At 40.7% G+C, this 10,240-nt stretch overlaps 2 protein-coding genes and 1 non-coding gene across 3 annotated transcripts in view; 2 read left to right on the forward strand and 1 right to left on the reverse strand.

Annotated features, from left to right (window-relative positions):
• Positions 1-1,683, forward strand: part of nufip1 (nuclear FMR1 interacting protein 1) — an 8,891-nt gene extending 7,208 nt beyond the window's left edge. The window contains exons 9-10 of the mRNA XM_017426796.3: positions 383-630; positions 1,057-1,683. Of these exons, the coding sequence (XP_017282285.1) occupies positions 383-630; positions 1,057-1,554 (746 nt within the window). The 3' untranslated portion in view covers positions 1,555-1,683. The remainder of the gene's footprint in view (positions 1-382; positions 631-1,056) is intronic.
• Positions 1,684-2,449: 766 nt separating this feature from the next.
• The window catches only part of LOC119616750 (cilia- and flagella-associated protein 47-like), an 18,242-nt gene continuing 10,451 nt past the window's right edge, over positions 2,450-10,240 (forward strand). Inside the window, exons 1-11 of the mRNA XM_037973931.1 lie at positions 2,450-2,776; positions 4,487-4,644; positions 4,731-4,846; positions 4,969-5,110; positions 5,316-5,400; positions 5,491-5,631; positions 5,742-5,911; positions 6,252-6,346; positions 7,426-7,655; positions 7,734-7,914; positions 8,053-8,269. Coding sequence (XP_037829859.1) covers positions 2,633-2,776; positions 4,487-4,644; positions 4,731-4,846; positions 4,969-5,110; positions 5,316-5,400; positions 5,491-5,631; positions 5,742-5,911; positions 6,252-6,346; positions 7,426-7,655; positions 7,734-7,914; positions 8,053-8,269 — 1,679 coding nt within the window. The 5' untranslated portion in view covers positions 2,450-2,632. The remainder of the gene's footprint in view (positions 2,777-4,486; positions 4,645-4,730; positions 4,847-4,968; positions 5,111-5,315; positions 5,401-5,490; positions 5,632-5,741; positions 5,912-6,251; positions 6,347-7,425; positions 7,656-7,733; positions 7,915-8,052; positions 8,270-10,240) is intronic.
• trnad-guc lies at positions 6,103-6,174 on the reverse strand. The gene has a single exon. It is a non-coding gene; the product is annotated as a tRNA-Asp (tRNA).

A 10,240-nucleotide genomic window follows, 5' to 3' on the forward strand; every position in this document is an offset into this window, starting at 1 on the left:
GTCACAGGAGGGTTTGTGAGCCTGTCAACAGTAGCAAATAAAGCTCGAGCATTGTTAATGGTTTTGTTTATGACATCTGCAAAGAAAGCCTCTCTTGCATGTTTTAGTGTTGTGTGATAGTCATGTAGTCTTTCTTTGTAGATGTCATAATAAACGTGCAGTTGAGCCTTACGCCATTTTCGTTCAGCCCTACGGGTGGTCATAATGTTATGGCTAATTAGTGTACTGCTATAATATTGGACACTTAGTATTACACATAAATATGCAAGTAAAGCTTTCTCTTTGTAAGTTTTTGTTTTATATATATATATATATATATATATATATATATATATATAATACACACTGCTGTCTTTTCATATTATCATGTCTTTGTGTACAGCTGCTCCCATTCTGAGAGCCCAAGAGCTGGTTCAAGAAAACAAGGCCATCCTGAACAGAATCCAACTGACTTCTGGGGACAGCGGACCTTCTAGAGATGTGGAATCCTCCACTAAGATGGACAAAGGTCCCCATCTCTACTCTGGTCCCAACACGTTCAATAACCGAAGTGTGGGCAGGGGCCGAGGAGGAAGGGGAAGAAGACACCAAGATACACCACAGCCACGTCGCCCTACTTTACTAGAAATGGTAGAAATCTAAGGTTACACCAAATGCAGTCATTAGGAAAAAAGTCAGTTAATCAGTACATTTGATCAGCAGCTCCTGGCTAATACTGAACCTCTTAAATCCTGTTCAAGGAGGAAAGTGGACTTAGTTTTTCACACAGTTTTTTTCTTTTTGTTTTGTTTAAAAAATAAGGACTCAGTGGAATCTGTTGCGTGTTTTTCTAAACGAGAGGTTAGATTAGAATAGTTTCAGAACCTGGTAAAGACCATACCACTTTTATTATGTCCTGATATGTAAAACCTTAGACTTGAAAGCAGATGGACTTTCCTTTTTCCTTTTACTGTAAATTAGTTTGTTGTTTAGTTCATGCTCCATATCATTCTCTCAAAGTTCAAAGTCTTTCATAGTACTTCTTCATACACTTTTGTGTCTTTTTCCACTCTGTAGTTACTGGCCCCAGACATCCGCCATGAAAGGAATGTCCTCCTGCAGTGCGTACGCTACGTTGTCCGCAACAACTTCTTTGGGCTGGAGAGCAAACCTAGAGACCTACAGGAGATAAAGAGCAACAGCACGCCAGCCTCCACACCAGAAGGGACATCTGAAAACGTCAGCTGTTTGTCTCAGTCAGCGTCTTCTCTTGGTGAGGAGGGTCACATAGCTGTGCCACAGGCTGGAAATCTGCAAGTTAAAGAAACAAGTGAAGCTGGTGTCAGCCAGGATCAAGATTCACAGAGGGACAATATGTGCTCAGATACATCTAGTGATCCTCCTTCTCAGCCTGTAGTGAGTGTTGATGGGACTGAAGCTGAATCTATTCAACATGTTGACAAGACAACTGACAAAGACCACTGCAGTTATGACCTGACCACCACCCATGAAAACACATCTGCTTCTAATGTATATGATGATGAGATATGGGAAATTAACATGCCTGTTTTGTAAACTTGGACATGAAATTGACACATTGTTCTGATCAGTTTTTCACTGAAATGTTTTCCAAATTACATGTTTGTTGTATGTTGTAAAATTTGTTATTTTGTAAAATAAATACGAGCTGTATATACAATTCAATTCAGTTTATTTATATAGTGCCAAGTCACAACTAAAGTCATCTCAGGGCACGGTACAGAAACATTCACATACATTACAAAAAGCCAGTTAGTAAAAGTTATCTAAGGAATCCAGCAGATTGCAACGAATCTTCACTTTGTGGCAATCTCCTATCCTGAGCAGCACAGAGGAAACAGTTGAAAGGAAAAACTCCCTTTTAACGGGAAGAAACCTCCAACAGAACCAGAACCAGGCTAAAGGACGAGCAGCCATCTGCTTCGACTGGCTGGGGTTAGAGGGGACAGGAAAGAGATGCAGACAAACACAAATTGACAGGTCCAGGTGTAGTTTCTTTTGGAGGAAAGAAAAAAAATCATGGCAGTGATAGAAATAATTACAGTAGAGCAAGTAAAGACAGCAGCAGAGTGAGGAAATCCAGGCAGTTTTTTTTAACTCTATTTTTATGTAGGATGTGCAAAATCCATCCTGTGTGCATTTATAGCTTTTACGTTAGCTATTAGTTTTATTTTAACCTATGAATTGAGATAAGATACGCTCGAATTACGTTTCTGTCTGTTATAGTAGGACGGACACAAGAAGAGAAACTCTTACTTTGAAAATGTATGCCTGTAATTAGTGGGAAAAATAGTTGTAAATCGCCTTATGCCTGTTGATAAAATGTGAAACTCGACTATCAACTATAAAACAAAATAAACTGTTAAATGTGATGAAACGGCGTCATCTGCTCCGCCTTCCGGGCTGGCCAAGGCTGTAAAACAAGCGCTCCTTCTGCAGTTAAGCGCCACCTGAGCCGTTAGGCTCCGTGTCTAGGTAACAACGGTAATGTTGACACGCGAGCCAACAGGCTGTCGGACGTCCCCGACGCAGCGCTTTACTTACATAGTTATGGCAAAAAATATTAACGTTTGACGTTTTAACGACTTTAGGTGTATTATAACAGAAGTACGTCATGGGTGAACGCTGTGTCCGAGTTGACCCACCGGTTTTAGAGTTCAAAGGTGTGGAGGTCGGCCAGGTTTACAGGAGGACAGTGACTGTTACAAATGTTGGGAAAACCTCCAAGAAAATCATTATTGAGAAGCCCGGGCTAAAGGTAACAATTATAAGTGTTTTATAAACCATATGAGCTTAAGAGTCAAAATGTTTTGTCTATAAGTGCGTTACCGACCTTCTGTATTTAGGAGTCATAAGAAGTGTCCTAACGACCATTGTGTCGAGAAATGATGCAGTTATAACCATTTTGGAAATAACTTTATTAGAGTATGTCACATGATTCTTTAGCGCTCAGAGTATGTGTTTTGAATGACTGCTGAATGCTGCTACCACACGGAGCTGCTATTTTTGTGTTAGCTAAGATAGCTTTGCTGTGGCGGCCATCTTGAGTTGAGTCAACGTTTCACCAGTTGCAGATGTTCATCCAGTGATTCATGAGATATTTTGCGAACTGTACAGACAAATGTTGGACATTTTTCTCCCATCTATCACATTCTGGACAAAATATTTGCTTTATTTATAAAATTCACTTTCATGAATTCTTATAAACATACCACTACACAGGGCGGTAGCCAGACTTTAAAAAATACTGAGGTCAACCACTCATTATCCCCCTGCACATCAGTTACAATGAAGACCAAAACTTAATTAAAATGGAAGCATTTATTTAAAACATAAGTGACTTGAATGTGTATATGACATGTATTAGTGTGTGTTTGTAAATCCATGGGGATCGACGTCATCTGGATCAACAGAGGACTGAGGGCACAACCATGATGAGTCACTGAAATGACATGAATTAGTTTATATGAATGCTGATTGTTCACGCTGCACAAACACATTCAGAACACAAGATTGTAGCATAGATTTTACCTTTTTATCAAATACCACTGAGGTGTTGTAGTTTTGGAGCTGGACCAGTTCTAGTGTGGTCCGGATATTAAAAAAAAAGGTTTCACAGATCAAATACTTGGTTTTAAATGTTCTGCAACCAGTGCAGAATAATCTAGTCCAGATCTGAAGTGTCTAGGTGTTGTAGTTTTTTAACTAGAGTAGATTAAAGATGCTGAAGGTAGTGAAAAATTAGGTGGAATCGCCCTTTAGCCATTTTTCGAATCGGAAGCTGCAATCGGAAACCAACTTCAGCTTCGTGGAATTGAAGGAGAATATTTTTAGCAAGTTACCTCAGTTGTGTTTCACTGTAAGTGGCGCTCTTTTTCTTCTGGTCTTTATTTTAGCAGTAAGGTAGCAAAGCTGCACTCTTCTTCGTAGACATTGAGTTTGGCTGCAGCTGCACATAGTTGCAGCGCCTCCTACAGTAAACTGGTGGAGCTACGCAGAGAACCATGCCATTTAAAAGCAATGTTATGATTATTTTTTAAAAAATATATACAGCAGAAAAATACTGAGGTCACCTCGGTGTCCTTAATGGTAGCTATGGCCCTGCTCCTACAGACACGGGCATCCCAAGCAGAAGAAAACAAGTGGAGGGTGGCCAGTGTCTGAAACTAAATGCTGACTACAAATTAGGACTAAATTATCAACCATAAACAGTTTTAGTCCCTGAGGAGCTTCCATCCTTTTTTTTCCATACCTGCTTGGTTCTGTTTAAGGTGCCTCTTTCTGCTGTCTGAAAGAGGTATCACCAGTCCATAACCATGCACCTAACATATTAGACCTGCACAGGGAGACCATGCTAACTCACAGATTCCCTGCTGAGGTTTGAACCTTCTGGTTAGAATGCATTAGCACGAACCACTGCACCACTGTGTAGCCTGCACTGCATTGCCCCTTTTTTCCCCTCCTGCAGCTCTTCGACTTCATCCTGACCAGCCAAGCTGAGTTCGTGCCCTCTGGTTTGTCTGTCAGCGGCTTGCTGGAGTTCACTCCAGATGCTGAGGAGGAGGTCAGAGACCATATCCAGGTTCATGTAGATGATGTGGAGACACTGCACATCCCAGTACTTGGGTGAGCAATCCTGGAAAATTTGAACATTTTGAAGTCATCATGAGCTGCTTTTCAGTCATTTATAGCTGTGCCTGTAACTGCTGCAGATCTCCCAGAGTTTGCTCTCTTATAACGGACTCATTGCTCGACTTTGGTTGCGTTGTTGCCAGCAACCAAGTGGTCAGCAAACTTCATCCTATAACCAATGAAGGATCAGCACCAGGTAAGACGAGCTGCCTATGACGAAGAGCTGAGAGATAGGTAGAAGATTAAACCTTGAAAAAAGTAACATCTCTTCTCTGTGACTGCCTTTCTGTCTGTATAAATGTGTTTGTTAACATAAAGGTGCATTCCAAGTTGAGTACAGCAGTGGAGAGTCTTCACTCAGTGTTTCACCGTCCAGTGGAGTCGTTGCAGCTGGCACCACCCAGTGGCTAAAAGTGGAGCTTCAGACAGGACATCCCAGGCAGATACATGTTAAAGCTCTGTAAGTTGAGGATGACTTTCATGTGCTAAAGGAACCTGTTCAGTGCTAAAAGTAATTCTGTATATTGTAATATTGAATTATCTGCCTGTAAAGTTGATGTTTTAAGTGAATATTTGTGCACTGGTTCAGTCTTATGTAAAATTCAAAACTGTTGGAAAACTTGACAATTTGAATTAATTTTAGATATTTTTTCTGTCTCTCTGAGGGTGAGGCTCCAGAATCGATCAGCTGTAATTCTCAGGATCAGGGCGGAGGTGGTGGAGCAGCATCTCGAGGTTGTTGACCTGAAGGTAGATATGGTTAATAACTCCACAAAGGCTGATGTTAACAACTTACTTTTTGACTGATGGTTTTTGTGCTATGTTTCTGTCAATTTCCAGGGATATCCACTTACCTGTCTGTGGTTTGGACCCATCTACTTTGGAACTTTCCATGTGAAGAAAGTGGTTGTGAGGAACAATGCACCCCAGGTATGTGACTGGGTCTGCCTGCAGCAGGAGAACGTTGCTGGGACTGAGATGGTGAGTGGTTATGTACGGAAACAACTGTGCTGCTCCTTATCTGCTGTGAGTTTGTAAAGGGGGGAGGGTCCTGCAGAAACAGACAAGACTTTTCAGCTCTGATTGTGCAGGGAACAGACCTCCAGAGGGGCGCAGAGGCTGCCCTGGTGGAGAGAATGAGGAAGTGCAGCCCAGCCGATCATGACGGCTCGCAGGTCTTGGTGTGTGTGCCTTCACATGGTCGACTGGGTCCGTATGACAGAACCACCGTGGCAGTCTGCTTCAGTCCCGTCTGTAAGAGGTACCCTGTCTATGAATGTGAACTCTGAAGGTGCATTTGAGAACTGCTGGTCAACAAAGCCTTAACAATGACTTTTTTCACTTTTAGTTCAAATACAAAATTTGTGTACTGTAAGAATTCATTACGGATATTTTTATAGATTGAGTCTATCGTCAGAAGTTAAAAGGAGAGAAATTAAAATTAAAATGTTTCTCCCCGTCGGGGAATCGAACCCCGGTCTCCCGCGTGACAGGCGGGGATACTCACCACTATACTAACGAGGAGGTGGTGAAGTAGAGCTGGATTTCATTTCTTTTCAAGCTTTACATTTCCATGTCGTCCTATGTCTCTCATCTGACAGGAAGAAGCATGAAAACTCAGGCAGCCGGCAGGACTATTGTCTTTTTCTTCTGTTTGACATCGTGGACAGCAAACATGGCTTTACCCACCAGAACGGTACTCACCCAAGCTCACCATTTTAAACTGACTACAGACTGGCTCAGCTTCGAGTCAGTTGTGTGAATCAATAAACTGAGTGTTACTACTGAGCTTCAAGGCTGTGGGAACTGGGTGTGCTGAGGGTGCTACAGCACCTTTTATGTAAAACACATTCTCACAGCTGTGCTAAGCTGAATGAATAAACAAAGCACAAAATAAAGACATTTGTGTTTGGGTGTTTATTTTTCTTTGTTTTTAACAAATCTTGGCAAACAATGGTATATTGTTGGAAAAATTGTTTTGAAAAACATTTGTGGGTTGAGCAGCATAGCTGAGTATGTGGATTGCACATACGACAAGTTAAAAAGACCCTTCTTTTCCAGTGTTGATGAGAAAATTCAGATCTCAAATACAATGGAAATCAATGAGAGTTTGGATGTACACACTCTGCACTCTGGGGGTACTGAGAGAAAACTACAAACCAACAGAGTATCATATTTTCCCGACTATAAGGCACACTTAAAAGTCTTCAATTTTTTTCAAAAAACGACAGTGCACCTTAAAATCCAGAGCACTTTATATATGTAAGAAGTCGTAATGTTTTAGTATAACTTTGATAAACAACAAAGCCGCACCGCCTACAGCATTAAGGCTCAGTTATAGTCGAGCAGGGCTCCGTGCACAGCGCGCGGACCTGAGCGAGCAATGTAGGCTTTATACTTGACACTTACGTCGGTGCAGTATCCTTCTGTGAGTTTTGAACCATTTGATTATCTTTATGATCTCTCATAGAGGGATCATATAAATACTGATCCAGGCGAACCAGCTCCACTAGAGCACCGAAATCGTCCATTTTGAATGGAGCGTGACGTGCCCAAAGTTACAAAAATCGGGAGGTGCGCAACGTTGTGCCTTATAGTCCAGTGCGCCTTATATATGACAAAAGTTTGAAAATGGACCATTTATTGACAGTGCATCTTATAATCCAGTGCACCCTGTAGTGTGGAAAATACGGTAGTTATAAGTGGGTTTCAGTGTTTATGCCTTAGCACCCTTAAAATATAGCCTAACATGATGATTTCTTTTCTTCTCTTCAGCTAACAGCAGCGTGGAGGTGGCAGTGACCGGCTCTGGAGTCCCTGTTTCTCTAGTGCCCACTCCCTCTCACAGATTTGACTTCCTGAGCTGTGCGATTGGACAAAGTTTGGATCTCCTTTGTGTGCTGCAGAATCTCTGCCCTCATCTTCCTGTGAGCTTCCGCTTTAGCAAAGTAGCGCACTTTACAGCCGAGCCTTCCGCAGGCACCATAGGCCCTGGGCAGTGCCAGGTTAGTCCAGCTTCAGTTACTTTTTGTTTGTTTAAATAAAGGCCCACCTAAATGTCTTCTCTGTGCTGTCTTCATCAGGATGTAGTTTTGACCTTCAGTGCACGCCAACAAGGGCGTTTCTATGTCCGTCAAAAGATAGATGTCTTAGGCTGTGTTGTGTCTCGGAAAGATGCTACAGAAGTTAAGGTTTCCTGCTTCCACACAATCACTCTACACTTATCTGCCATCTGCCACAATGTGACAACCCACCCGCTGCCTGGTGAGTATTAGAAACTTAAAGGTACCTTAGAAGCTTAACAATAGTTTGAAGAAATATAACAAAACTCACAATGCAGTTACTCAATTCTTTCATCCTTTTTTTATTGTAGTGATTAAGATAAACTTTGTGTCACTGCAGGCTTTCAGAGTGCAGCTGGATTACAGCCTCACATTCAGTGCAGTGAACTGTCTCACTGCTGGGGACTGACCCGTGTTGCCGTGCTCAGTTCTGACAAAACCCAACTCCACAAACATCACAGAGACAAAAGAGGGAGCACGAAGGGAACGGAGCTCCTTGCCTTTCCCGATGACCGAGCCTGCAGCATTAGACCAGGATCCTCAGACAAACAGTACAGGTGGAGCTCTTAACTCAGAAGGACGGAAGTTTAAAATCTGCTTTTAAACAAGTTTTTTTTTTAAATCTGCTTGCTTAGCAACATATTCCCTGCTTGTTTGGACACTCCCAAGTTTAGTTTGCCTTATGTTAGGCTCTTTGGGGAACAAAAGCAATCAAGCCTGGAGAGTATTCAGAGCAACACCTGTTAAAAAGTTAATCCCAGGACAGATCTAAAGCTGTTCTATCTATTCTCAGTCAGTCTCAGCACACATCAGCTTTGTTAAAAGAGAGGAATGCTTAAAATATCCATTTCATACTGTATTTTGATTACATTTTGCATTTAGAAACTAACTTTTTACGATGATAGCCATTGATTTTACAATCTAACCATTTTGTTCAACGTCAGACGAGGTGTTTCGGTTTGATTAAAATGTCAGGTGTCTTTTTTTAAAACCATCTTCTGCCTGACAACATCCTAAGGTTGTTTTGAGCTGATTTGCACTTTGAGGTAACACCAGGACAGAGGTGGATTCAGTCATTTTGAGGTACAAGGAGAAGCACAGACAAGGGGCCCTCCACTTAACGCCGTTATTATTATTATCTAAGATCTAATTCCTATTCAGAATCAACATTTCACTTACCTCAGATGTCATTTTACCTGGAAAAATCACATCACTTTATCCTTTACCCATCATCAGGTGGCTGTGGATCAGTGGTTAGAGCAGTTGTCCTTCAATAAAATAGCTGGAAGTTTGATTCCTGGCAGCAGTCACATGTGAAAGTGTCCCTGGGCAAGACACTAAACCCCTCAATCCCCTTTGTAGAGATGCAGTAGAGTTCTGTGTGGATGGGTAAATGAGGCCACAGATTGGGTTGTAAAATACTTTGGTTGACTAGAAAGGTGCTATGTAAGTATGGCTCATTTATGTGTCTTTTGCTCTCAGTTCCAGATATCCACAAATATATTCCTCTTGAATGAGTATTATGGATAACTGAATTAGAGGTTTTACCAGGAGAATCTCACATTTCAGACATCTACAATGTAGTTTTTACTTTTATCTTTCTATGTAAAAATTATATCCCAGTAAGTAATTTTATTAGGTATCCAAACTTTCCAAATATTATTCCACTTAATTAATTTTCTTAGTTGTATTGTGAATACTAAACATTCCTAATGATATTTTTATAACCTACAGTGTTTTTTAGAAATTTAAAATCATAGAGAGACATCCAGAATAAGTTTTTCTTTTTTATATCTAAAACTTGAGCTTATAGTTACTAACTCACATTTTAGATAAGTGAAATCTGACTTCCTGATGGTAACATTTCATTCAGATAATTAGTGTTCATACTGGAAAGGGAGAATGTACTTGTGGACATTTAAAGCTGAAAGCCCAATACACAAGGATAGAAAAAGTGAAGTTATTTATTCCAAGATTAACATTTGAGATATATGAAAAGTTGATTGTAGACAGGACAAATTACATTCTGTTGATATCAGAACGAACTGAATGATAGATATGTGCTCTGAAGATAATACTATCATATAACCCAGTAGGGGTACTTTATTCTACACAGCACCTGTTACCTGCAGCAACAAAAAGAGCAGCCGACAGAGCAGCCGACAGAGAAAATCAGTCATAGGGTGGAAAGTTGAGGTTGGCGGATCTTAATGAAACTTTTCACACATGCATATTTAGGTATAAAGTGGCACATCCCAAAGTATTTTCAAAAATATTACTTTTGTTGCCATGGAAACGAGCTAGTCTGAAAAATTGCCTAAATCAGCATTTTTGGTGTCTCAGACGGTCGCATTTTTAGCACTTTTCATGTGCAAATTAGAGACAGATTTGCTAGACATATATATTAATGATACATATCACTGAAATCTGGAAGCTTTATATTTTCAAAAGAGGTGTAACATATATATGTACTCGTTAAGTGTAAAAGCACCAATCGCGTTTTAGAAGACTAACTTTATTCAAATTTT

This window comes from Kryptolebias marmoratus, linkage group LG23, assembly GCF_001649575.2.
Source record: "Kryptolebias marmoratus isolate JLee-2015 linkage group LG23, ASM164957v2, whole genome shotgun sequence".
Lineage (NCBI taxonomy): Eukaryota > Metazoa > Chordata > Actinopteri > Cyprinodontiformes > Rivulidae > Kryptolebias > Kryptolebias marmoratus.